The sequence below is a fragment of the Caloenas nicobarica genome, chromosome 5, assembly GCF_036013445.1.
Source record: "Caloenas nicobarica isolate bCalNic1 chromosome 5, bCalNic1.hap1, whole genome shotgun sequence".
NCBI lineage: Eukaryota > Metazoa > Chordata > Aves > Columbiformes > Columbidae > Caloenas > Caloenas nicobarica.
The window spans coordinates 67,454,309-67,481,952 of NC_088249.1; the positions used below are offsets into that span (position 1 = coordinate 67,454,309).

The 27,644-nt window shown below is 51.2% G+C and overlaps 1 protein-coding gene across 2 annotated transcripts; it reads left to right on the plus strand.

Annotated features, from left to right (window-relative positions):
• Window positions 1-27,279, plus strand: NUP160 (nucleoporin 160). Of its 2 annotated transcripts, none has more exons than XM_065635461.1 (35): window positions 1-220; window positions 789-999; window positions 3,091-3,313; window positions 3,520-3,598; window positions 4,383-4,497; window positions 5,220-5,378; window positions 6,340-6,417; window positions 6,620-6,717; window positions 7,519-7,603; window positions 8,049-8,117; window positions 8,858-8,941; window positions 9,762-9,932; window positions 10,065-10,164; window positions 11,517-11,682; window positions 12,292-12,407; window positions 12,502-12,662; window positions 13,899-14,032; window positions 14,376-14,446; window positions 15,864-16,023; window positions 16,659-16,728; window positions 19,626-19,724; window positions 20,027-20,146; window positions 20,986-21,081; window positions 21,188-21,282; window positions 21,914-22,010; window positions 22,099-22,204; window positions 22,319-22,479; window positions 22,988-23,048; window positions 23,759-23,869; window positions 24,873-24,996; window positions 25,783-25,884; window positions 26,011-26,152; window positions 26,351-26,476; window positions 26,708-26,812; window positions 26,903-27,279. In XM_065635461.1, exons 1-35 carry the CDS (start codon window positions 18-20, stop codon window positions 26,987-26,989), a joined length of 4,185 nt encoding a protein of 1,394 aa, XP_065491533.1. In that variant the 5' UTR covers window positions 1-17; the 3' UTR covers window positions 26,990-27,279. The 2 variants fall into 2 exon arrangements, with proteins under 2 accessions (XP_065491533.1, XP_065491534.1); XM_065635462.1 differs by having other exon boundaries at window positions 23,762-23,869.
• The last annotated feature ends 365 nt before the right edge of the window (window positions 27,280-27,644 follow it).

Sequence of the window (27,644 nt, forward strand, 5' to 3'; positions counted from 1 at the left end):
AAGGCGGCCCCGGCAAGATGGCGGCGGGGCTGGCGGAGCGGAGCTGCCTGGAGCTGAGCGCGGCCGCTCGGGGCCCGGCCCGCCGGCCTCGGGACCTGCTTTTTAACCCCCCGGGAACGCTCCCGCTCCCCGTCGGGCGCTACGGGGACAGCGCGGGTGGGTTTTGCTACCAGGAGAGCGCTCAGCTCGCCGCCGCCACCCGGAACCGCTTCGTGAGGTGGTGAGTGCGGGACAGGCCCGGGGGACCCCCCTCCTTGGACCTGCCTCTTGAGGAGGAGCTGCTAAATTAACGTACACTGTGATTAACTTACAGAAGACTTACCCGTTATTAGCCAATTGACATGAGATAAATGCTTTCCGACCACCTGCAAAACCAGGGGATATTTTTCAAGTTTTAGATCCTTCTGCATGACAAGAGGGAGGCAGAAGATTCAGTAACACATTGTTTAGAAGCAGAGCGCTTAGTTTATATGTAACTAATAATTGATAGGTGTATTGTGAGTAAGAAACTAAACAATTATAGCTAACATCATCGATGATTTCTTAGTATAGATGTATGTCAAAATTTTCAAAAATTGTGATGCATATGTAATAATTATGTGAATACAAGCAACGCAACAGCATCCAGTGTTTGGAGCACTGATGGAGGATGATCCCCAGCGCTGATAAAATAAAGAATGCCGCCTAACAGTAGAATTGACTCTGCTGTTAAGTTTATTGCTTTGTTTCGCTCTCCCCCCGTTGCCCGTGCCCACCATCCTCACGCTTCCCCCGGTCTCTCCCCTCAGGACCACGTCGGGCGACACGGTGGAGCTGGTGGAGGAATCGCTGGATGTGAACCTGCTGAACAACGCCGTGCGGCTCCGCATCCAGGGCTGCCCGCTCCTGCCGGGCGGCGTGCACCTCTGCGAAGTGCAGAGCCACCTGGTCGTCCTGCTGGTCACCGCGCAGACGGTGCATCGGCTGCTCCTGCCGCATCCCGCCCGCCTGTACCGCAGCGTGAGTACCGGGCTGGCCGTGTGGCACGGCCAGAATTAATTCTGGCAGCTACCTGCCTCACTCCTGCCCGTCAGGAGCCCCCAGTGAAGCTGCTGAGTGTGTTGTGAAATAGTAAAACCTTTGCTGTGCTTCTCAACATGAGCACAAAGTGCTGCTTCCCGCCTGTACCACTTTTGGCCATCAGAGGGTTAATTTTGGCTATGACAGGGTTAATTTTGGCCATTACAGAGCTACTTTTTGTTGGGATGGGGTTAGTTTGTGTCGTGGTAGCTTCTGTGGTACTGTGTTTTGGATTTGTGACCAAAACAATGTTGATAACAGGCTAATAGTTGAGCGTTTGCTGAGCAGTGTTTGCGCAGCCTCAAGGCTTCCTCTCTTTCACACTCTGAATAGATTTGGCGGTGAGCAGCAGTTTGGGAGGGGGCAGAACTAACCAAAGGGATATTCCATGTATTTCCATATAACATCCTCAGCATTAAGAGAGAAAAGAGAGTTTTTGTTGGGTGGTTTGCAATCGTTTGCTCAGGAACTGACTGGGTGTCAGTTTATCTAGCCTTCATGTCCCTTATCTTGTTATCTTCTCTCTTCTTCTGCTTGTCCTTCACTTATTAAGCACTTATTTTCTTTTTTTTTCTTGACTCCTAAGTTTTCTCGCTTTTATTCTCCCTTTCCTCTCCCTCATCCCACCTGGGAGGTGGTGAGCGAGCAGCCACGTGCTGCTGGGTTAACCCCCAACACCGCCCTGTCACGGGGCTTCACACCAACCCTGTCACTGCCGTCGTGTGGCTGTAGAAACAGCAGAGTTGAGCTGCTGAATACAAAGCTTTGCTTTTCCTGAGCCCTTTCTGTTTGGGCTGGACTTTTTTTCCCTGCTGAGCAAACTACAGACTGGTTTTGACTGGGTCGGAGTTGGTTTTCTTCACAGCAGCTCATTGTGTGGTGGATTTGTGACCAAAACAGGTTTGACCAATTTGCGACCGATCTGTTTTGTAGCTCTGGGGATTTGTACCCCGAGCTAGAACCCTCTGGTATTTCCAGAGGCACAGAGCTGGACCCTGTCAGCCTCTCGAGTTCTGTAGAAAACTCTGCACTTTACCTTCTTGCTTTCCAAACTTTTCTGGTTAAATTTCTTTATAGATCTTATAAACTGTTAAGCCCCGAGTCCTCAGATTCTTGGCCCGATCCAGTTCATCGGTGCGGGGTGGTTCTCTCTGTGGAAGTGAAAAGTGCTGGGAAAAGCGGTCGGATGGGGAAAGCGAGCCGGAAATCTGCCGCTTTGTTTGGCACTGGATGTGCTCGGCACACGGAGGAGGCAGAGGCCATGCACATCAGACTGGCAGTGTTTGCCCCAAAGCTGGGGGTGGTTCAGATTTGTGAGTCGGGCTCCCATTTTGATAAAAGTCGGTGACATAGCCCAAAATGAGGTGGGACGTGACTCTGCCGGCAGTCCTGGGGCCCACTCCTGTGACAGTGGGGACGAAGTACCTTTGGGAGGTGGGGACTGAGGGCTGCAGAGGGAGGCCTGGCTGTGTTTGTAACTCATTCACTATATGCAGCAAGGTATAGAATCTTTATTTCACGTGGAAGATGGATCTTATGCCAAATTTACATCACATTTACCCACTTACTGTCCTTTTTTTTCACTCGTGTCTGCTTCTGGTGTGTCTTGCCAGGTCCTTTTCTCTCTTGGAGAGCTGATCTCTTGCTTTTAGGATTCCAGGCAGCTTTACAAGGGCTGACGCTGTGTTGTGGCAGAGCTGCTCTGCACAGGGCTTATTACCAGCGTTTTGCTATGAGCTGAAGCAGCTGCCGGACCGCGAGACTCTTTGGGGCTGTTACAGCATATGAGGGCGAGAGTGAGCAAGCGTTCTGCTAGGAAATCCTAGGTTTTTAAATCCCTTTCTTATCTGCTCTTAAAGAGCCGTGGTTGTGCGTTAACAAGGGAAATGGGAGTGGTAGTGGTGAGAGTTCTTACTGGAAAAATAATTTTTATCAAGTAGCAGCATTGCAGTTACCATTCCACAGGTATCTGTCTGTCTGTTTTTTTCTGTGTGCTCAGGATTTTTACTCTCTGCCGTTTCCCTCCTCCAGGAGCTGATCACAGAGAGCCAAATCCAGTCCGTGTTTACAGATATTGGCAAAGTCAACTTCCGAGATCCCTCCAATTACTGTGTGATTCCTAGCGTGCCGGGCCTGGCGTCCAATTCGGTGGCGTCGGCGGCGTGGCTCAGCAGTGAGGGGGATGCTCTCTTTGCTCTGCCCTCGGCTTTGGGAGGGATCTTCGTCCTCAAGCTGCCTCCTCACGATGCGCCTGGTAAGGAGCAGGAATAAACTGTGAAACGCTCCTCTCCTTGCTTTGATCTTTACTTCGGTTTGATTTTCGGCGTGTGTCATGGAAATTTAATCCGCACGCATGCAAAAGCTCTTTTATATCGTGTCTGTAAGCCCCTTGCTGGTGGCGGTAATTATTTTGTTAATGAGCACTCAGTATATTTCTTAATATCACTTTTATTTTACAAGGGACGGTTTCAGTTGTGGAATTGAAACAGAGCTCAGTGATGCAGCGTTTCCTTACTGGCTGGATGCCAACTGCCATCAGGTTAGTGTCTGGTGACCAATAAGGAACAAATTTTGTCCTTTTTTAATTCCCTCACCTATGAGTTTCTTGGTAGAATCAAAGACGGGCAAATCAGTGTCTATAAATACTCTGCCAAAAAAGTTAAGTGGGTCACAGGCCCTATCACAGTGCGGAAGTTGGGACACAAATGCTGGATTAGTTCATCTTAACGATGTCCCGCTGATTCTGCGTGTCTGTGTCTCCAAACATGTTCTGTCTGGTAATTGGCCTCCAAGGATTTGCCCAGGATATGGCTCACGGCCAGCACAGATTAAGGATTACAACAGTTGCATGTTCTTGCCCTTGTTCTGAAATGTCGGGCTCGTTCCTGACTGGCAGAGGTGACGTGGGGGTGACAGGGACACTCTGTCTGCAGACAGAGCTCAGTGTTGGACCGTAATCGTTACCAAATTCTAGGCCCTGTTACTTGGAAATGGGATCAAGTCCCCTCAGGCCCTCAATTATTTCAATTTGATGATTTTGGGGGCTGATAAAACCCCTGCTTCCTTCCAGATCCTTAACATGCGTTCTGCTGGGGCTGGAGAAGCTGGGGATGCCCTTCAGCGGGTGAAGAACTGGGCGTTACTGGTGTGATGGGCTCCTCTGTGCCTGGGACACTGATCAGCACCGTCCTGCAACGCTGCTCTCTCCTCTCTGTCTCCCGCCACTGATTTGTTTTTAATTTATGTTAGAAACCCTGTGCCTTGGATCTATGTGTGAGCTTTGATTTTCTTTCAAGCTGTTGAAACAAACCCTGTCTTTTCAGAGGTGACTGCGGCCCGTCCGACCTGCCTGTCAGCCTCTCTGTCCACTGCCTTGATCACGACGCCTTTCTCTTTGCTCTCTGCCAGGACCATAAGCTGCGGATGTGGTCCTATAAGGTGAGCGAGGCCTGGATTTGGGGGAGCAGCATCTCCCATCACCACTCGGGTGACAGTCTGAGGCTTAAGAAACGACGGCTGGGTAGCTGGCGTAGATTTGAGCTGTTTAATTGTCACTGAGTCATCTTCTGCATGCTGGGATTTAGGGTAATTTGTGAGAACTGTTGTGGCGTGTGTTTGCAGCCACATGTTTGGGAAGCGGGTGGGTTTTCTTTCCAGCAAAGCCTTGTGCGCAGAGCAAGAGGCAGCGTGAGGTTTATTTACAAACGCACTGAGTGCTCTGAGGGCCCAGGAGGCACAGCAAATGGATTTTCTGCTGCTTTAGCCGTAATAAGGGTGTCTTTGTAACATGGCTCCTTGTCAACAAGAAGTTAATAAAAGCTTCTGCTCACCACATGCCGCTTGCTCCAGATACCGGTGCCAAAGCAAATGGAGCAGGACAACTGCTTTCACGGCTCATCTGCGCTGGAATGCGTGTGGTTGGGAGGGAGGGGAAGGTTTATCGTACGTGCCTGGGCCCCAAGAGCCCGTGTGCTGGGTTGGGAGAGGGCACAGGTGAGACGGGGAAAACGAAACAGCAGCTCAGATGTGTGTACGGACGCTTTACTCACATCTTTTAGGGGAAGATCTGAGGCCAGAAGGGGAAGGACAAATGAGAGGGGCAGTTTCTCAGTCCTGACTCTTTCCTGAGCTACTTCCCTGATAATTTTTATTTCGCGTAGGATCAAATGTGCCTGATGGTCGCGGATCTGCTGGAGTTCGTGCCAGTCAGCAGGGACCTGCGGCTGGCGGCCGGGACGGGACACCGCCTGCGACTGGCTTTCTCGCAGTCCCTGGGGCTGTACCTCGGCGTGTACCTGCACGCGCCCAAGCGAGGGCAGGTACGGAGCGGCGGGGCTTCCATCTTGGTCGGAACACACAGAAAATACATAATTTCTCCTCCGATTTGGGTCTGTAAGGCAAGAAATAGGGAAAAGTTTCACGGCTGACCGTCCGGAGAGAGTAGTATTTTCTGAATAAACATTTTTAGTCTCAAAGCACTGCAAGATGCACGTGCTCGTGCCTTGGGAGTGAGCTCCCTGTGTGACTAAGCTGAGCTCAGTCCTTAGTTTACTTGTTCACCTTCTGTCCTGGCAGGATCCTGAAGGCACGGATGTGCCGTGGGAAAAGGAAAGGTCCAAAAGGAGCTAAAAGCATGGAAATACTGATATTATATTTATGTCGGGCTCCTGGGAGCACGCGGACGCATCACTGCGTTGCCAGACGTTGACTTCTGTAGGACTTCTGTGAATAATAAATTAATAATTTGCTTCTGTGAATAATAAATTTAGCAGGACAGAAAGGACAGCACAGAGCAGGCTCATCTGCTGGACAGCTTACCCTCTCGGTTCTCAGGGGATTCACATCCGGAGCAGAAGCACGTGTCGTGACTTCTGCTGTCCCTCTAGTGCTCTGCTTCCCTGGCAAGAACACGCAGAGCCTGGTTTGTGACAAGTGGCCTGAGGATTTAAGGCTTTTCCACCTCAGTTTCCTTCCCTGCCCACGTCGTGTCGTCACTCACAGTGCCCAGCAGTGGCTGTGGTACTGTTTTTCTGCTGCATTCTTTCAAAAGCTCTAGAAGTCCTTCAGGTTCAGGCAGAGACGAGTGTTCTTTCCGGGAAGGTTGAAGTCAGTGATGTCCCTACGTGGTGCAGCGGGGCAGGTTTTGGCAGGGTGCGCCCTCCTGCCCTCATCCTTTACAGGTCCGGTGACTGTAGCATCAGGGACAGAGAGGGACCAAGAGCTGAGCTGGTTTTCAGTGTCATCGTCCTTTAGCAAATGACTTACGAGCTGTTTTTGTAGTTCTGTGTCTTCCAGCTGGTGAGCACCGAGAGCAACCGCTACAGCCTGGACCACATCTCCTCCCTCTTCTCCTCGCAGGTGAGCGCTGGCGCACCGGGACGAGGAGGGAGTCGCCTCCTGGGAGATCAGAGGCCTGGACTTGTGGGGATTTAACTGTGAATAAATAATTCTTCCCAAAACATGGTTAAATGATATGAGGAGACGTTTTGCTGTTGTTAACTACACACTCTGCTGTACTTGAATTGCTGATAAGAAGGTAAATATGTACTCTCTCTCCCAGGAGACTCTTGTTGACTTTGCCTTAACCTCAGCTGAGATCTGGGCGCTGTGGCACAACGAGGAGAACCAAACCGTTGTGAAATACATCAACTTTGAGCAGTGAGTTTCTGCGCCGAGTCGCTGGTTCCCTCACAGGAGTAACCGCAGGGGCAGCTCCACATCCTGCTCATTAAAAGCACCGATCGAGCTCCTCAACCTTTTTGCTGCCCGAAGTGTGTGGAGATGCAGCAGTACCTAGTGCGGTGTTCAAGTCACATGCACAGCTATGGCTTCCTGCAGTGCAGATTACACAGATTTTTAAGGGTTTTTTTTGGTTCTGCTTTATAATAAAGCTACAGCTCAGCTGCAGGAATGTGAAAAATGTAAGAAGCCAGGCGGCAGGCTTGCTGGGAGTGGAGTCCGCTGCGAGCGTGTTGGAGGGAGGGCTGGGCTTCACCAGCAGCTCCTTCAACACATGGCTGGCTGGTCTCCTCCAAGAAAGATGTTTAGAGGAGACCAGGAATGTGAAATCACCAGCTCTGTCTTTATAGAGCTGAGAGGGCAGGTTTGCTGCCTAACCACACCAGGGAGTTCAGTTCTGGGTAAAAAATGCTGTGAGCCTGCAGGTTTAGGCAGAAGAACCTACCGGTCAGTCTGAGAGTTGCTTGGTGAGCACATGTGATGCGGAGAATGAGGATGAAAATTAAGGATTCCAACCCGTTCTGTTAGCTTGGGGCTGGGGATGCCACTGCGAAGCTTTTCTGTCACCTGTCACTAGTCGAAGCTCCTGTTGCCAGATCCGAGGGGCTGCCGTTGCTGTAAAGTCTGCGACCACTGGTGGAAGTCACAGATTTGGTTCCCGGACATGCTGCGTTGGAGCGTTGCAATGCAAGGCTGATTCTGGCTTTATTTTTCTTGCAGAAATGTTGCGGGCCAGTGGAACCAGGTCTTTGTGCAGCTGCTGCCTGAGGAGGAAGTGACGGTTCGGCACGATCAGGACCCCAGGGTGAGCTGTAAAACAGCAATGAGAAGTAATGGAGCTTCTCTGCCCAGGGGAAGAACATTAAGACAGTTCAAGTGTACAAATTATATTGATAGAGTCTTAGAATTAGTCCAAATTAAAGGGGACAAGCCTTGGCCTCTGTTACCACAGTGCTAAGCGTGTTATGAAACCAGAAATTCAGGGATGAGGAGAATTTAGAGTCAATCAAAGGAGACCCTTAAGACAAGACGGGAATAAAGAAGATCTGGGGTGTGCAGGGAGCCATGTTGGTCACGGGAACTGGGGTTGGAAGGGGAAAGTTTGGAGCAGCGTGTGGGTGTAAACTGAGGCTGGAAAGAAATACAGAGCCAGGGCACGAGTTTGAGAATGGGAGGAAGGACCAGAAGCAGCATCTTAAATGCTCTTTTGATGCACGTTTCCTTAGCTTGCAATCGTTCTCTCTTTGCAGGAAACGTACCTGGAGTATCTCTTCATGCCTGGCCGCTTCACAAACGCCGCCATCCAGAAAGCTTTACAGGTCAGCAAGAGGGCGTTTGATGCGTTCTCTGCTCAGCTTCTCCTTCCCAGCCCTTTAGATGTGAGGCAACAGGATCCCTCGGAGCTCTTGGCAGGCGTCAGTTGGTGTTTGATCATCTGTAGACCTGTCAGTAGGTGCTGAAGCAAGTTAGCGGCTGTTGTGCCGTGCTCCAGCCAGCGTGTGCTGATGGCAGGAGGTAGAATGTGGTTTCTAGAAGGTGTTTTCCCTTCAGACGACAGGCTGCTGAGCTGACTTCTTGTTATCTGCTGTTTTAGCCAGGTGAACAGAGACTTTCTGCTCACCGTAGTGCACTTTCTCAGAACATATCCCCTGAGTTCTGGCTCCTGTAGGACTTTTAAGGGCAGAGCAAGGCAACATGTGGTGCCTTTTTGGGGAAAAATGGAAAAAAATAAGCTACTGCTCTGACTTTGATTCTTGGTGCTGTGACCTTGTGGCATCTTATAGTAAGGTACAGGAGAGCTGCTCTGAAGGTCTGTGCAGCATTTCTTTCCTCACATCCCAATTCTCTGCCTGCCAGGAGGCTTCCTCCATTTGCACAGGAGGAACGAAGCTGGGGTATGTCCATGTACCCCACATTTAGCCACCAGCCGTGATTTTTAACACTTTCATCCCACAAAGTGCTGGATGATATGGTCGTGTGTACATCACTCAGTGCTGCTCAAACCTCGGGGAGGCGGCTCTCTTGGTTTAGAGTAAGAGTTTGCTGTGCTGCTTTTCAGATCTTTTCTCAAGGAACCGAGAGACACGTGGATCTGACATGGGATGAGTTAAAAAAAGAGGTCACCTTGGCTGTGGAAAGTGAGGTGAGGTATTTTATTTCTTCCCCCCACCCCATGTTTTGTTCTTACATTCATTGTATGTATTATGATGGTTCAGCGAAATTGAGATACAAAGCAAACCCAAGCCTTGTTTTGTCCTTTATCTCTCCAAAGGAGTTACGTGATATTTAAAAAATCTTCATCCCTCCTGTCTGTTTTTTCCATTCCCTCTTCTTTTTTTGAGTCTTTTCTTCTTTCTTGGTGTTCTGCTGTCTCTGCTCCCTGGGTGCCACCACCATGCAGAGCTGTTGCTCGTAATTTTAGACACTGCAGGATAATCCGCTAAGGGAACCCATCAGAAAGATCAACAGACTCTCCTTCTGGGTCTGAGTTTCCCCTTTTTTATCCTATTTCTCCAGATTTTACTCTGATATGCCAATTTTCTAAGCCAGTAGCCCTTTCACCTGCAGCTCATCCTTGGGGCTACTTAGATTCTTGGCAGAAAGTTCCCCAAAGAAGGCGGGTTTGTATCCTCTATATCAATCTTCATGCGTGATGTTTTAAAGAGATCTGCAGTGCTGCTCTTGGTCTTGATATTGGTGATTCTTTATCTAAAGTTGCATAGAAATGGTTCCTGTGGGCTTTGTTCCCCTTGCTGTGCAATTCACTGCTGCAGGGAAAAAAAAACCCCGACATTTTGATGGTGATATGGTGGGGAAGAGAACCATAACGGGCGTTTATAAACCTTAATAATGTAAAGGCGCGACACGGGCCATGAGAGACAAGACAACAGTGTGAACGTGACAATTTTTCTCTCTGCTTCACCGTCCGTATTCATCTAAAAGTCTCATTTTGGTCCCGCCAGTTCCAGGGCAGCGTGACCGAATACGAGTGCTCGCCGGAGGAGTTTTGGCAGCTGCAGGTGGAGTTTTGGTCCAAGTTCTACGCCTGCTGCCTTCAGTACCAAGAAGCTCTCTCACGGCCCTTGGCCTTGCACTTGAACCCCTACACCAACATGGTGTGTCTGCTGAAGAAGGTGAGAGGTTGAGTGACGGTGCTGCTGCGGCAAATTAAAGCGCTGATCTCCAGGGAGTTGTTCTGGCTGGGGTGTGGATTTAGGGAGCTCGAAAAAATGTTTTTTTCCTTTTTTTTTTTTTCCCCTTTCCAGGGCGCCCTGTCTTTCCTCGTGCCCTGCTCCTTGGTGGACCATCTCTATCTCCTCTCTAACGAGCATCTCCTGACGGAGGACGACACTACCATCTTTGATGGTAAGTGAGGAGACGCGGAGCTTTTTCGTTGTTGGAGGCTTAAATGCCGTGTGTCGGGGGAAGCCCTAGACAGCAGGATGCAGGAATATCCATAGAGGCATCTCGAAGCGTTCCTGACTCCTATATGGAGATAGTTTTCTTATTTTGGCGTTTGTAAGGAGTTTTATTTTGTGAAACCTGCCATTGTGCGCACACCAGGAATTAGAAAATGGTCTCAAGGTCGCAAATCTGCTGTGACTCATTTCAGAGAACTTAAAAGGGAAGAATCTTATGTATCAGGCTGCCTGTCATTCAGTGACAGGGACCCGCGTTGCTGGATCCTTTGATTTTGTGGCCTTACAGTCCCCACCGAGAGCTCTAAGACCTGCTCTGCCTCAGTGCAAGCGGTTCTGTTTCAGAAAATTCCCCAGTCTCTGTGTCTTCCTGATGGAGTAAATGCCTTTCAGAGATTAGACGAAAAGGAAACTCCTCTGAGCACCCTGGGCTCAACTGCTCAGATCTGCAAATTTAGTGTGATGTTTTTGTATAAATGTTTTCATTTCAACTGTGCCGGTTCTTGTCTCCGGGAAGTAAACGCTAGCCTGCGGAAAACTTGTAAATATTGTCACCACAGTGCCCTCTATGCTTTGCTGGCTGTGGAGTGACGTTTCACTAGAAAAAGGCAATGGAAAATGTTGCCTAAGCTCCACTTTCATGCTTGAGTGATTTTTAGATTTTATAAAGAAGAATCGCCATCCGTTTGGTTGAGCTATTTCTGGATGAGAGGGAAGCGGGAGGCCTGGGCTGGGTTTGGGAGCCGGGCAGTTCCTGCCCTGTCTGACTCAAACTTCTCAAAAAATGGGACTTAATTTTAAAAACACAGACAGGACGGGTTGCATTGCAAAGCAGTGGTTTAAACCCTCAGTACTGAATGTTCAGATAGCTTCTAAGAAGGTGAAAACCCTCTCTAAGCTGCGAGAGGTGGTACTGCTGCAACGGGAGCACATTCTGCTTTGCAAAGCTAAGCCGAGCCATTTGCTCTGGGGTTTTTCTGCTCTTATGCTGCACTAATTATTTCCTTTCAACCTGTGGCTGGAGAAGAACCCCTTGGAGGGAATTTCATGGTTGCATCAGTATGTTTTGTTTTGTTTTGTTTTTTAATTTCCAAATAATAAAGCTCAAATCTTTCCCTTGTGAACTCCAAAGTTTTAATTCAGCCTCGTATTTATCAGGGAAGGGTCAGTTTGGTGCGTGGGACTGTGACCAGTCTGGTAGTTTGCTGATAGGAGCTGAACTAACTGGTTTTTGAATGGTCCTCCCACCTTTCGCTTTGAAATCTCTTGTGAATATACAGTTAGATTCTTTCATTGCAGATTTGGAGATGTCTCGTGATGTTGTCTGTCTTGTCCAGTGCCTTCGCCTGATCGGAGAATCAATCTCCATGGAAATGGCATTCATCATGGAAATGGCTTGTTCCCGCCTCCAGCCTCCAGAAAAGGCTGCAGAGCAGATCCTGGAGGACTTGGTAGCTAATGACACGTAAGGAGATGGGTTTTTGGGAGGTATTTTTTTGCAGAAGCTCCCCTGCAGGGAGGGTGACTGAGCAGGGATTGCCTGGAGCCCTCCTTGATTGGCATCAAAGTGTTTTTGGGATGTGCCTGCGCTCCCTTTGCTGCAGGAGACTTTTCTGCGTCCCCTCAGAGATGGGGAGCTGGGTACTGGTGACGTTTGCAGCATCTTCTCTCCAGACCCCCCCTTGCTGTTGCTTGGGGCCCTCCTGAAAAGACATTTTTGGGATCCAGAGCAGAAGAGGAACAAGTTCCTGTTAGGTGATCATTGCAGTGTGGAAAGCAAGTGCCTGCAGATGTTGGGCAGAGGTCAGAGCTTTGGTCAAGGCTCCTGAAATCGTTCCCGCGTGGAATGCCAGCTATCCGAGTGTTATTTCCTGGTAGCCTGGGGCAGTGGAATAAATAGACTTGTCCCTGCAGGCTCTGTAATAAAACTCCAGCCAGAGGAGGATTCCCTTCGAGAATGTCCCTGCTGATCAGATCCCACTGCCGGGGAGGGGCAGTGAGGGAGGAAAGGGGGCCCTCTTGAGTTTAAACCTCATGTTGCTGATGATTATTTCATCTTTTTTTCACTTGGCAGGGAAAATGTGATGGAGGATATCCACAGCAAACTGCAGGAGATCAGAAACCCCATCCATGCCATCGGAGTGCTCATCCGAGAAATGGACTATGAGACAGACGCTGACATGGAAAGAGGTGAGAGCTCTGCAGCCAGGCGTTCAGGCTGGGAAAGCGGCGGCACCACAAGTGTTCTTGATTGAGTTCCTTCCCTTATCTTTTTATCTTTCAGCTCATCACCTGAACATGCGCCTGAACCTCACACAGCTGTACGGCAGCGGAACCGCTGTCAGCGTGGTTTGCTGGGGGGTCTGTAAGATCGCCACCATCCGCTTCCTGATCTGTCGGGACCTGCTGATCCTCCAGCAGCTGCTGCTGCGGCTCAGGGATCCTGTGAGTACGGCCCTCGGAGCTACAGCCGCGCTCTTTGAACTCTCAGATCTGGGGTTCTGCCACTGCCAGAGTCTGAGCTCTGTCTCTTCCCACAAAAGGCTGGTGGCTGTTTGAACTACCTGAGGCTTGGGCGAGCCCCGTTCTCTCCTCCAGCCGCTTTTGTCGGCCTGCGCAAAGCAGCGGCATGCTGCGCTCACACCCCGACTCCCTCTTTCCACGCTGAGCAGCCAGGAAGCAGGAAACAAAACTCTTTTTGCTGGAGAAGGGATTCATTTCCAGCCTCCCCTGTGAAACAGCGCTGCCCGAGCATGCACCGCTCTCCCATCTTCCCCGTCCCTCCCACGCCGCTGTGCCGCCCAGCATACACACGATTGCAGCTTTGTTCTCTGGCAACGCGGCACCTTCGTGCCACGGCAGCCGTGTTTACCCAGAGGCTGTGGTTCCAGCCTCTGCAAACAGCCGCCGTGATGGCAGCTGTGTTTGTGGTTGTGGGCCGGGTCCATCCTGGTGGCCGTATGGCCAAACAAGAGACGGTGCTGATGGTTTGGGTGGACACCGGCGTGTGGAACAAGTCCCCATACAAGAGGAATGTTGTTTAAACCAATATTATTTACTTGGAAATCTTACTGCAGTAGTTTCTTGGTTGAAAAGAAATCCCCTTCTTTCTGGATAAGTGGCTCTGGTGGCATTTAAAGCGAGTTTCAAGGTGCCCTTCTGGAGCCGGGCTCTCCCAAGGCACATGACCTGCTGCTTGCTTGACGAGGAGCCGTTGCTTTGCCACCTTGAAGCCCTTGTGTCCTTCACAAGCGTGGATTGTTTTTCCTCTCGTGTCACTGAGCCATGCTGCTATGGCCGGGGCACAGAGGGTGCGATACCTGGGCAGCAGGGAGGTGATCTCTGCAGCAAAGCTGTGATTTCCCTCTCGGTGATGTTGTTCCAGGAGTGCAAAGCAGCTTTTTGCTGGTGTCCCGGCATGAGCAGGTGCTGGGGTTTGTAGGCTAGAGAACACTTGGCATGCACACAGCTTTGTTAAACTTTCCCCTTTGGTGACACTGTCATTTCTGCCGGGGTTATTCTGGTGCGTGCTCGTCCCCTGGGTGGGCTGAGTCATCTGCGGGGCCATTGGCCACCTTGGCCACCAAGGTGAGCCTGATGCAGACCTCCCCGATCACCCTCATCCTGGTGTTGCGCTGGGCTTGGCCTCTCGCTTTGCCAACCCCTGTGCTTTGCTTGCAGATGGTTTTGGGAGGGGGACAAGTGTTCCAGTCTCAGCAGGACCTGCTGCACCGCACCTCTCCCCTTCTGCTGTCCTACTACCTCATCAGGTGGGCAAGCCAGTGCCTGGCGTCGGACGTCCCCGTCGACACGCTGTAAGTCTCTATTGCATCCATTCTGTCCTTAATTGCTTGTAGTTTCCTGCAAATCCACCTGAAATGCCCTTCCTGGTATGCAAAGCTGGTGGTTGCTGTGGGAGTATCGCTCTAGGAGTCAGGTTGTGCTGGGGCGGTTTTGTTTTTTGGTTGGGTTTGGTTTTTTTCCTTCCATGTTCTGAGCTGACTCTTTGCCTTGTGCTAACTCTGCCGTGTGAGGTCTCTCTGTTCTGCGAGCTGTTGCCTTTTTTTTAGCAGTGGGAGTCATTTGAGTTGAACAATGAGCACAATTAAAGCAGGAGGCGTTTTGTTGTCTCTTCACTGACAGCTTTTTCTTCCCCAGGGAATCTAATCTGCAGCATCTGTCTGTGTTGGAGTTAGCAGACACCACTGCTCTGACACCCCATAAACTCGGTAAGGTGTCCACAGCTTGTCAGCTCTCCGTTTCTGTTCTTTATACCAGGAAAGGGAAGAGAAATGCTTCATGCAGTGAGCGTTGTCGGATGACCCCACTTTACGTGGAGATGTTTGTCGAGAAACAACAACAAAGTATCTTGTAGCAATGGACTCCGGACGAGAGACCTGGATCTTAGTCTCAGCCTGAGGAGGATGGGAAGGCCTCACTCAGCCAAACATCATTAATTCAGGCCCAAATCAATTCAGCCAAGCTCAGCTCTTGCTCGTGCATGTTTCTGTGGCTGTAGTGGGTCCATGGGTCCTTTATCCCACAGCAACCAGGAGCAGCAGCTTGGGAAAGTACGAGAATGTAGAAATGTTTCCCCAAAACGTGCTTTTGCAATTCAGACATGAGTGTTGCTCACAGCCAGTAGCTCAAGGGAGGAATTGCAGCTGATAATTCGCTCACGTTTTAAAAGTCTTGCTGCAAAGATGTGTGCTTCGGATTGCTGTCTTGGGGGAGAACATAAGGCAACTTAATCAGGAGGATGCACACCTTGAAGTGGTTCCGGAGGAGGTGGTGAGCAGGGTAGGGAAGCAAACACGCAGGTAAGGACCTGCTGCAACGAGTCTGCGTGGCGCTTCAGGCTGAAACGCTGCAGCGGGAGCTGAGTAAAATCAGTGACGACCAGACAGCAGCGCCACATGTGATGGGCTGAGAGCTGGGCAAGAATTTCCTCCGCTCGCTGCCCAGCCTGGGGCATTGTGCTCTTTGTAAGCTGCGATCTTCAGAGTCCGAACTCTCCCCAAGTGAGAGTCTGGGTTCGGCAGGCATTTGCCTCGCTGTAAATGTCAGCACGTGAAAGCAAAATTGAAAACATCCTTTGTGTCTGCCGGTGTCGTGGGTTATTTCTTGGCCCACTCATGAGGAAAGTCCTGTTTGGCTGCTGTGCTTCAGGAAAAAAATATGTGAAACGTCGGCAAGATAGAAAGGAGGCGGCAGCTTGGGGAGAGGCATTGAGAACAGTCAGCTCCTGGGAGGCTGGGCTGCTCAGGGGGCTGGAATGAGCAGGGAGGCATTTGAACAGAGCCAAATCAGCACTCCCTCAGCCCTGCCCTGCAAACACTCCATGAGCGACGAGTAGCACAAGTGGCGAGGGAGCACAGCCCTTTTTTTTTTTTTTTCTTTTCATGTTTTAATTGAGCTGCAGTTAATAAACACTGCAGTCTGTGGCTCTTTGATCTCCTGCTACTCCCTCTGCCTTAATCAGACAGCAAGAGAAATCCAAAACCAACAAGTTCAAGTATTGAACGTGCTTATTCTATTCTGAGTTAATCTGCCACATTCGGGTTGATGAGCACCACACGGTGTAGAAAGCCCGGGGCGGCTGCTGCAGGGCCTCTCCTCAGCCTTTCTTTAACCTGTATTTTTTAGTATCCAGCCCTCAAACGATCGTGGAGCTGTTCTTTCAGGAAGTGGCCAGAAAACACATCATATCTCGACTGTTCTTGCAATCCAACACTTCTTTGGCTGAAACGAGTTTGAACTGGCCCCATCTCATCACCGCAATCGTGGCCGACTTTCTGCCGCTCCTGTATCCTTGGCTGCAAACCTGCTGCTCGGTGCTCGCTCTCGCCGGGCTGTGACCAAGGGGAGTTTTCGTGCGGTGTAGAAGTGCTGGAGTCCCTGTATAAATTGTGTGAGATTGCATGGAGGCTGCATATCATGTCCCAGTTCTGAGACTGGGAGCACCGGTGGGTCTGCGAGAGGGGCTGAGGCCAGCAGAAAGGTTAAGCTGGCCATTTCCACCATATGCAGTTCCAAAATGGATGTTTTCCACACCCAAATTTCAAAGGCAAGTCCCCTGCACTAGTGACTGTTGTTAGTGTTAATGGGATTTGCGGTTATTTCACAGAATCCGTCCCGTTTAGGTGCACAATAAAGGCTTGGAGTTTTTGACTTTAAGCCTCTGAGCTCCAGCAACTTGCCTTGGCAAGGTGCGATGCCGGGAGATTTGGAAGGGTAACAAGATTTGGGCCATTGTGGATTAGATGTACTAATGGTTTTGTTCTAATATGGATAAATCTTATTACAGAATAACGACTTGTATAAAGAGCAGCTTAATCTTCTCTCCTTTCCCCCCCACAAACTGAGTGCAAGAGCCTTGCTGAATTTCAGACTAGTTCTTCGGGCTGGATTGTCCTCTGTTCCACCTTAACCTTGGCCCAGATGGCCCAGTAATCCCAGTTTCCTCTTCCCGGAGTGCCTGATGGGGAGCTGCCAGTACACCCAGCTGCAGGTGAGTGCTTCGCGCCGGCTCCGTGACCAGATCTGCAAGTAGAAGAGCAGGAGTGAGTGAAATAATCTCCTTCCACAGGTGGGATTGTTCCAGTAGCAGCTCTGCACTTTGGCCCGTGCAGAGGCGTAACACAGCGTGAGCTTAGTGCACAACCGTCTGAGCTCTGCTGAGAAAAACCTGCACAAAATATTATCTTTCTAGTCGGAATTTGTTCTGCTTTCCCCTTGGTCACTGCTCTTTGAGCTCAGACCTGAGCTAATTGTCCCGAGTGCTCTGTTCCCATGTCTGCATTTCAGACATGACGGGCTGGAAGTTTGTTGTGCAGTAGAAATGGGCTGAAACTAAGGATTCTTTTGGAGAATTGTTAGAAATCTCTCTTAAAACCATTGCAGTGTCAGTAAGCAAATTGTAAGGTAGCAAATATCTTCCATCTTCCTCATGCGTCCCTCTCGTCCCCTGTGGCATCTGCCTCAACCTCTGCCAAGAGAAGGGCTTTTTGCTCGATATTTTGTACCTAGAAAATGCTGCAGACTCTGCTGGGGAGTGATTTAAGATGTTCTGATGTATTTCCTCTTTCATCTGTTTTCAAGAAAATCCAGGCATAAGTGCCGAGGATTATTATAGACCCTTTTTGTGGAGGAGCTCAGTCTCCTAGGGCTTATCTGACAGCGTGATACTGTGGTTAAGAAATATCTTTGCGGATCTTGTTTAAATATCACAGCAAAGCCGTGACCTTATCCCTGTGTTAGCTGCTGCTGTGCCCGCGGCCTCTCCTGTGGCACCGTTGCAAACAGATTGCCCGCGGGACTGGGGATCAGAAGGTTTTCTTCAACCCAGCAGCAGAAATCCTGCTTCAAGAGGGCTCTCATCTATTTCTTAAATGTCTTTACTAATTAAAAAAGGTGTAAGAAACATCCATCGTCTTTGCTGTGCTCCCAACACCTGGTAGCAGGGCAAGAGAACTCATTTTTTTGGGTCTCTCCACATATCGCTGCGTTTCAGATCACTGTTTCTCCACTGGCTCTTCACGTGCTCTTCAGGGGTTCGGTAGTTGCAGCTGCTTGTGTTCCAGTTCTGAACCGCATGATATTTTGTCCGCAGCGCCATGTGACACGTGTCATACCCCGTCTGACAGCGGTCCTCGGGGCACGTAGGGCTAGGCAGGCTGGCATTACTGACGTGGGTTTTCCCCCTGTGTAGCAGAACCTTTTATTCTCGCAGCCCCTCACACCTGGGGGCTGAATTGCTTTTCCTTTGCGCTCGCATTGCCACCAAGAAGAATGTCGAATCCACAGAGCTTTTGAGCCAGGAAATGCCAGGACGGTTTGGGCAGCATCGTTCTGCCTCCTGGCATGCGTGCGCTCTCGTGGCGTGAGCACGCTTTGAATTTCCTTGTATTGCTTACGCCTCGCTTGTGTCCTGCCTCCAGGAGATGCAAAAGACTTTTATCTCTGCAGGAACGGGCTCTTCCTCCTCCCCACTACCTTCTGTTACACATACTGATCCCGATCGGTCACGTAAACTTGGATTAAGTGACTTGACCTCAGGGAGCTAACGCCAGATTTGCGGTGAGCGTGAGTGCGGTGACCCAAATAGAGGTGGAGATCCGGGAAGGACCCTGCGAGGAACAGGCGGGCGCTGAGAAGGTCTAGTGACCAAAGCACTGGCCTGGGGCGAGGGCCAGACCTCTTCTTGTCACTTATTCTGCACAAGCTGTTGAGCAAGCCTGGGATGGGATTTCTCTGTTGTATCTGGTTAATCCAAGCAGTGGATCCAGGCTTTTAGTGGACCCGTGGCTGGGGCAGGCAAGGTTTTTGTGGTGATTTACGCAAAGATACAGGTCAGCTGATGAAACCTTGGCTTTACAGCCCGGTCCTGGCTTCTCCTCCTCCTTTCCCTCTGAGTCCCAGAGCCCTGCCAGGGGGACATCTCTGCTTTTCCGAGTGTGACAAGCACAAGCGATGCCAGCTTTTGAGTTTCCGTCCTGCCTCCTGGCTGCTTTTTGACAGGCGATGACACTTTGCAGCCCTTACATCACCCTGACAGAGGGGGCACAGGGCCAGCTGGGGTTGTATTGCACTGGAGTTTTGGCCAGCGTCCGTGTTGTGGCTTTATTTACGGTGTGTCCTTGGTGCCCTCACTGCTCCACCCCGTTCCCATCAGTTTGGTGCTCTGATCCGTGGTCTTCCTTGGCTGTTGTCCCTCTCCTGCGCAGATCCTGTCCTCCTGACGCTTGCTTTGCCTTCACACAAACGCGCTCCTGTCAGTGCTCTATGCACACCAGGATCATGTTTCCTTTGCAGTTCCCTGCAGCAGGTTTGTGGTGGTTGTAGAGAGAATCGTGTCTGGGTTTTGGGGATGTGGGTGTTGTTTCTGAGGCACTTTGTACAGACGCTGGAGCTATGAGAGGAGAGGAGCAAACGGCCTCAAGTTGCGCCAGGAGAGGTTGAGGTTGGATCTTGGGAACAATTTCTTCCCCAAAGGGCTGTCGGCCATTGGAACAGGCTGCCCAGGCAGTGGTGGAGTCACCATCCCTGGAGGGGTTGGACAGACGGAGATGAGGTTCTCAGGACATGGGGCAGTGCCAGGGCTGGGGGAACGGTTGGACTCGATGGTCTTGAGGGGCTTTTCCAACCCAAATGATTCTATGATTCTATTCAAAGCAGGTTGTTTCTGGGGAGCACATGGGGGATGTCTCCCCATCTGAGGAGACTTTGGAGCTGAGGAGACCAGCCCTTGAGCTGGAAGAGCAGGATTTTTGTGAGCACAGCAGCTCAAGAGGCCATGGAAATAGCACTTTGGTGCTGGAGGCCTAACCCTTCCTCTGGTACTGAGTGGCCACAGATCAGGAGTGAGTGCTGAACTGAATCAAAACTCCTGTTCCGCCTCTCCTGCAGGAATACATTCGGCTGCTGCAGCCGTGGTGCCATGTGAACATGGGCTCCTGCTGCTTCATGATGGGCAGGTGCTATCTCGTCATGGGCGAAGGGCACAAGGTAAGGCCCTTGTCTCCTGCTGCTGCCTCCCTCTGGGGTTTGGGACCTTTTCCCTGGGCAGGGAAGAGGTGCAGAGGGAGGACCAGCCTTGTTTCTGCTCTGCAAACTTCCATCTGGAGCTCTGCCTCATTTGGGCAAAGAATGGGATGGGAGGGGGACAGCAGGATCTGCTCTGGGGGAAGTTCTCATTAACTTGGGGCCAGCGGGTCTCGTCAGCTGGAGCTGGAAGGGGCAGCACTGTCCTGTCACGGGCACAGCAGTCTGGGAGGGCTCACACAAGCTGCTCTCTGCTCTGGTTTTAGGCTTTGGACTGTTTCTGCCAAGCTGCGTCGGAGGTGGGAAAGGAAGAGTTCTTGGACAGGCTGATCCAGCCCGAGGAGGGGGAGATGGTCTCCACTCCACGCCTGCAGTACTACAGCAAGGTACGGCTGTGCCGGCCCGGCGTGCGCAGTCCTGGGCGAGGAAATCCACACCGAGCCCTTCCACACAGCACCACCTGCAGAAATAATTCCTGCCCAGTCCCCAGCTGTCAGGGAAGTGACTTGAGACTCAAAACAGGCTTTTTTTGGGAGGTGAAACCTCAGTGTAGTCTGTCTGTGTTCCTTTGGGGGGACGATGACAAGGTGACTACAGTGTTAAGCTCGGTACTTTCCACCGATTACTTGCCTAAGACTTTGTTATCCAGCAGACAAAGGCAGGTGAGATCCAGCTGCTGGAGGCAGAAGCCAGACATGTCCAGGCTTGATGCGAGGTGCTGCTTAAGGGGAGGGTTATTAAGCTTTGAGGCAAATTAAAATTAATGTCTTTAAACTGGGATAGGATCTTTCTTTTTACATAAAACTGTAGTTCGGGCTGCAAGCTTGGACCTAGGCTCATCGTCAGGGATTCTCTGATTTTAAAATCCAGAAGACAGATTGTTGGGTGCCCTTGGAGATGGAACTTCTCTCTCAAATACAGCTGTGTGCTTGGGGACAGAATCATTTACCTCTCTGTTGCAGGGGTTTACTGTAACAACACTAAAGTGTTTCCGAAAACTCACATGTGCAGAGATCGATCCTCCAGAAAAGCCGTAGCCTGGACATGTTGTGCTGGGATTTAGTTCAGGCCTCAGCGACTTACCAAAATCTTTCCTTTTTCAGTCTAATCGCTTAGAAACATTGGGAAAATCTTTTGGCTGCTGGTATGGTTAGTGGAGACAGGAGTAGCTCTTAAAAACCAAACAAAAAACCCCTCCCCAATGCTAGAGAATTGTCTTCTGCAGGTTCTGCGCTTGTTGGACATGGTGGGTTTGCCGGAGCTGGTCATCCAGCTGGCCACGCTGGCTGTCATGGAATCGGCTGACGACTGGAGAAGCCAGGTACAAATCACTTTTGCGTCAAGATGTTTCTTCAGGGAACTTACACGGGACTTTTTTGACTTGCAGAACTCACAACATGCTGCTTTGTGCTCTTTGGTGTTTTCAGGCTACTTTGAGAACTTGCATCTTCAAACATCACTTGGATTTAGGACACAACAGTGAAGCATATGTAGCCTTAACGCAAAACCCAGATCCAAGCAGGTAGGTGACGGTTTTATGCCTTTGTGCTCGCTTGTCTCAGAGCTCCATGCACTGATTTTTCCATCAAATTGAAAGGAAGATGGCGCTTCAGGATAGGACATGGCTGCTGTGTTAAGAGGTTCTGGTTTAGCTTGTGTAAAGGTGTGTTTAAAAAGTCATAGTTCCTTTTTTGTAACGACAGTTGGGATCAGCACTGCCTCAAAAGAGGAAACTGAGGGGAAAAAAATGAAGCTGATTCAGGGAACAGCCAAAAGGATGCACACGTGGCATTGTGTTTTGAAAAGCTTGAGGAGTCCCATCAGTTTAGTTTAATAAAGTTCAGTTTCAGTTTGACCACCTGCTGGGAAGTGAACTGGGTAGAGGAAGCTTCACCCTGGCAGGGGAGAGTGTGATGAGCTGGAGTGGCGGGTCTGGACGTTCAGAGAAGTAGGAATGTATTTTGATGCTGAAGGAAATCTTACCAGGGAAACTGCCCTCCTGAGAGACCCTTGCCGGGGGAGGATCTGTTTCCAGCACAGGAAAAGTCTGAAGGAACCTCTTGCTTCCAAGCTGGAAAAATCCCATGGAGCTCGTCACAAAGGCCGGAGCGGTTGTGCTTTTCTCTGGAGCGGTTGCACTTTTCTCTCTGCAGGCAGCTGGACTGTCTACGCCAGCTAGTGGTCGTTCTCTGCGAGCGCTCCCAGCTCCAGGACCTGGTGGAATTCCCTTATGTGAACCTCCATAACGAGGTAATTGCTCTGTGCTGGCAGGAAAGGGGGGCGCAACCACTCTCTTTAAAGGGATTATCGACCCGTTTGAGCCTCTGGTGTTCCACAGGTTGTGGGGATCATCGAATCTCACGCTCGAGCGGTGGACCTGATGACCCACAATTACTACGAGCTGCTCTACGCTTTCCACATCTACCGTCACAACTACCGCAAGGGTAATTCTGGGGGTGGGCACGTCACAGCCCCCCTGCCTGGGCCACCGCTTGCCTTACCCCTGCAGGGTCCTGGATTTTGGCTGATTTATCTATTTATTCCCCTTCTCTCCTCAGCTGGAACGGTGATGTTTGAATACGGCATGCGCCTGGGCAGGGAGGTGCGGACGCTCCGAGGGCTCCAAAAACAGGGAAACTGTTTCCTGGCTGCTATTAACTGCTTACGGTTGATCCGCCCTGAGTACGCCTGGATAGTGCAGCCGGCTGCTGGAGCTGTGGTAGGAACCGCTGAGTTCACTGGGAAGCCTCTGACCTCTTCTGATGTGATGAACAGAGCTCTTGGCCTTCTTAATGTGCTGCCCTCATCTTCTCGGCCAGCTTGTACAGCAGAGACATCAGTCCTATTTGTCACTTTTGTGTCCTTGCTGCTTCTTCGCAGCAGGGTGGAAGCAGGACAACTTTTGGGAAGGAGGCTGGTGTATATTTGTGGGAATAGGTCACCTTTTGTTGAAGACAGAGCAAATCTTTTTTGTGGGGAATCCAAACAGCGGAATGCCAGTGAAAAGGAGAATTGCTGGGACGTGGTTTGGGTTTCAAATCTGTTGGCGGGAGGTGGTGACCGTAGCCGGATCAGCTAATGTTTCTGATAGGCAGAGATAAATGTAACCTGAACTACCAAGGGATTGTGTGGCTTTGCTGATTCAAATCAAGGCTTGAAATGGAAAGCAATTGGTCCTTTGGAAACCAGGTGGGCATAAACCTTCTCTTTCTGCTTTTTCCTGCAAGTACGAACGCCCTGGTGCGTCACCGAAGAGAAGCCATGATGGGGAGTACACGGCTGCTCCAGGTACGTGCCTGGTGCTGCTTCTGCCTCGTGTGATCCTGCAGCCTTTCCCTGGCCTCTGAGCTTTGCTGCTTGCTGGGAGGTGGCCCAGGGCACCCCTCACCTCTAATTCATAACTTGGGGGATTGTAAACTAATTAACTCTCCCAGTGTGAGTGTTTCCCAGTTACAATCTGCTGCTGTGTAACAGCTGTTCCCCAAGGAGCTCCTGTGCACGCTCCTCTGCAGTTTGATGCCTTGTCAGTGCTTTTGTTTTCAGTGGAAACAACCTGTAATTTAAAAAAAAAAAAAAAAAAGTCCTTTTTCCAAATTTTTGTTGCTTGTGCTCTTGGAAACCCTGCTGGTGTAGCGAGTCTCTGCTGGTCAGGTCACCAAAGCAGAGGATGGTGGGGTCAGGTTAGATATGTAATTCTCAGCATTACAGTAGAAAAAGGTATTTTTACAGCAATTATTTCTGAATGAGCTCTTCTGTAGCATATGCCTGGCAGTCAGAGCAGCAGCTGTTACTGAGCATTAGATAAAAATCTCAAATAGAGATGGAAGGGGAGGCACAGTTCAGGGTAGCAAGGAAGGAGCAGCAAAACCTGACCTCTCCTTAGGTGCTTTCTGTAGTACGACTCATTTTAGGGGAGCAGAGAGGTGTAAACATTGTGCAAAATGCCAAACGAGCCCTTTTCTAAAATGCTGAGCGCCCTTTGTGTCCGTCTGTTACAGCAGCTCGCCAAATTGAGATCCTGGAGCTGGAGGATTTGGAGAGGGAGTGTTTGTTGGCACGGATCCGGCTGACTCTGGTGCAGCACGACCTGTCGACAGCGGCTGTGGCAGGTAAGAGGGACGTGGCGCAGCCACCTCTCACTTTCCCCGGGGTTTGTGCTTGTTTTAACATTTCTGGTCGTAGCTCAGGTGAGGAAACAGCAGCTTTGTTCTGACCTAGAGACAAACCCAGGACAAAATTCCGCCTCCCTAGCATGAAATCTTGCCACCAAGTTCAGAGAGAGGCAGAGCAGGAGAACCATTTTTAAGTTTTCCGCAGTTTTTTGGCTTTGCCAAGCTCTAGTAATGGTCTGCAGCGTGGGGTTGGAGTTGAGCTCGTGAATTGGGACAAAAAGGCATCTTTTTGTCTTGCTGGAAATTGCCCCCAGATGAAGCAGAACTAGAAAGCCCGAGAAAAACCACTTATTTAAAGTATTGTCCTGAACAGTTCTGGTTCGTGACACAGCGTTAGCTTATCAAAGTTGTTCCTAGTTGGGGAGCAGAAGGCTGCAACTCGCTCACCCCGACCCTTTATATGCCACTCTCTAATATGAATTGTGCAACATCCACACACTTTTTTCCCTTAAAGTATCAGGAGGAGATGATTCCCCAGTAAAGGGATCGCAGGAAAAGGGTCGAACCAGCCAGTTTGAGGGCAAACTGGAGACACAGGGAGCTGAATTGCCGCAGTTTCATCTCTCCTGCCTGCACTGGCAGAGCTGAGCCGACACGTTGTCACTGCTGTGCCTGTGACAAGGCTGTCCCCTCCCCACTTGCCTAAGCAGCAGCAGCGTTTGCCTGTGGGCCTTACATTGCTGCTCGTGTCCCTTTCCAGCTGGTGCTGGATCAGGGATGGCTCCGTGGGGCACTGCTGCTTTGTGCAGCCCCTCCAGCGACGGCTCCGGGGCTCAGATGTTCCCGAGGCCAAGAAAGCCTCAAGCTGTGCGATGAGCAGCGCCGCTGCAAGGTGTTTTACATCGGGCTGAACTCTGCGGCTGAATCATGCCGGTGTAGGCACCAGTAAGCACTGGGGTGTGACTGGGAGAGGCGCTTACCTGATCCTCCTTCCCCACAGGCAACTCTACGCCCGAGGAAACGGTTGCTCTCCTGGTGCGGGCCGGTCTCTTTGACACCGCCGTCACTCTGTGCCAAACCTTCAAGCTGCCCTTGACACCCATTTTTGAGGGACTGACTTTCAAGTACGTAGCGAACTTCTCCTCCCACCTCAGGTGACGCGTGGCTGCGGGGGCCTGTGCTGCGTGACGCTTGGCAGGGCACAGCTCCCCGGGGTCAGAAGCCAGCGCTGTCCTGACCTGTCTGCTCGCCGTGGCTGCGCGCAGCCTCAGCAGCTGCTGACTCAGGGGTTTTGAGGTGGAATTTGCTCTTCACATCTAAAAAAATAAAAATAAGGGAGCCTTGCTGAGTGGGCAGGGGAGGGGACCAGTTTCTTCCTGGTCTCGAGGGAGAGAGGCGGCATCTGGCAGTTGCGGGTGATCCCAACCCGGGCATAACCATTGCCTGGGGACCTTTCTGGTGAGCTGGCTCATGGCATGTTCCTGCTGACGCCCCATGAGCTGCTTACGGAAGATTTGTTCAAGCTGTTGAGCGGCTGTCAAACAGCATTTGGCAGAGCACTCACTCTTCTGTCTGATCTCCGTGCTGGACATTGCTCTTATGTGTCGTCTCCCACCCCAGGACTCCTCTCCTTTATGTCTTGGTGCTTCCAGAAGACATGTAGTGTCTGCAGAGTTCTCCAGGAGCTCTGCCGCGACCTGTTCCTGTGGCTGCATGCACCGAGGGCATTTCAGTTGTTATTAATTCCTCTCCGACACTTAGAGCAGCTTAGAAACCACTCTAATAACCTTCTTCTCCTGCCAAGCCAGCTTATTCGTAGCCATTGCTTGGGAACAGTCCTGCGAGGGGCAGCTGTGGGGATGCGGGGTGACGGGGCTGTGGAGCCACATTTTGGCTGCTCTGTTGCGCAGGTGCATCAAGCTGCAGCTGGGAGGGGAGGTGGCGCAGGCGGAGGCCTGGGACTGGCTGGCAACAAACCAGCTCTCCACGCTTGTCACCACCAAGGAGTCCAGGTAGGTCCTTGTCTGTGAGGGACACGTTGTCCCAGGTGGCGGGACAGTCCCGCGGGGCACACCGTGGCCTGGCAGACAGCGTCGGGGCTGCTGGCACGGTTTTTGAGGGGAAATATCACCTCGCAGTGCCACAGACGAAGCCTGGCGGCTGCTGTCCTCCTATTTGGAGCGTTACCCGTCCCAGAACAGCTTGTACCATCGCTGCGTCATCAACAAGCTCTTGGCACACGGGATTCCGCTGCCCAACTGGCTCATTAACAGCTACAAGGTGAGAACATCGCTGGGCGCATACTGCCCAAAAAAACACCCTGAGCTGCCACATCACCTTCACTTCATCCTGTTCCCAGCTTCAGGAACCTGTCCCAGGTGCTTCATGCCTGTTCCTGAGGCTCAGAACTGGTTCCTCTTGAGGTCGCAGCGGCTCCCGGGCGCATTCCCTGACTGATGTTTCCCTCTTTCCTTGCAGAGAGTGGACGCAGCTGAGCTGCTGCGTCTGTATCTGAATTACGACCTGCTGGAGGAGGCCGTGGAGCTGGTCCTGGAGTACGTTGACGCGGTGCTGGGCAAAGGCCACCAGTATTTTGGGATTGAGGTGAGCTCACCCACAGCGGGGACCATTCCTTGGGGTTTGGGTGTTGTGCCCACTGTTTGGGTGACAGTGCTTCCAGGAGAAACGGGTGTGGAAAACTCATCCTGGAGGAGAGAAGGAGCCTTTGGTGGGACCAGCAGGACAAGGAGGTGTTGGGACGTGGTTGCGGCTGTGGGGAAGGAGCATTTCTGTCCCCAGCACGCCACGACACAAGGTTTTCCTCTCGTCCTGCAGTTTCCGCTGTCCGCCACGGCCCCCATGGTGTGGCTGCCCTACACAGCCATCGACCAGCTGCTGCAGGCGCTGCGGGAGAGCAGCACCAACCATCACAACAGCGTGGTAGGTGCAGCTGCCCCAGAAAAAAGGAAAAAAAAAGTGAATTGGGTCCAGGACCATGCGCCAATTTCTGACACTCTCCCTCTTGCCCAGCTTTACCAGAAGCTGCACGCCAAGCTGGAGGACTACCAGGAGAAGGTCAGTGTGGCCACCCGGGATCGTCTGTACCGCTGCAACTAGTGCCATGCCGTCGCCCCTGGCCACCTCTGTGCCCCATAGGACAAGGTGACACCCCCAGGAGCTGATGCCGTCCCGCTCCGCGCTGTTTTTACTCGGTTTTTTTTTGGTTCTGGGAGGTGGGTGCACCTCCAGCGTGTCACCTCGCTGTCCCCATCCCCTCGGGGGGTGCTCGGCGGTGAGCAGGGATCTGGTGTGTGACCGTCACCATGGCGGTGCCCTTGCTCTCATCGTGTACCATACGCAGCAGGTTTTGGCGTTTATTTTTATTTATTATTGTGGGATTTTTTTGGATGAACTTTAATAAAATCAAAGTGTTATTACAGACGGGTGCTGCTGGGAGTGCAGCGGAGTATGGGCATAAAGGGTCAACCAAGGAGGGGCTATAGGGCTTTTATGTAGGGAACTCAGGGTAAGACTGTGCTATAGGGCCAGCACTCTGCCACATGGCAGGATGGAGCTATGGCCAAGGACCTTGCTATAGGGCCAAGGGGCAGAGCTATATCCCCAAGGGCCAGTGCTATATCCCCAAGGGCCAGTATATGCCCTATAGGCTCAGGGAGCAGCACTATCCTGTAGGATAGTATAGGCCAGAGAAGCAGGCTGCACTATAGGGTCATACCGCACTGTGCTATAGGTCAGGATTGAGCTATAAGCC

Coding starts and splice junctions, on each gene's coding strand:
- NUP160 (XM_065635461.1), top strand. CDS start 18: ATGGCGGCGGGGCTGGCGGAGCGGAGCTGCCTGGAGCTGAGCGCGGCC. Junction 4,498..5,219: donor TGCGGATGTGGTCCTATAAG/GTGAGCGAGGCC, acceptor TATTTCGCGTAG/GATCAAATGTGCCTGATGGT. Junction 16,024..16,658: donor GCCGACTTTCTGCCGCTCCT/GTATCCTTGGCT, acceptor ACCTTGGCCCAG/ATGGCCCAGTAATCCCAGTT.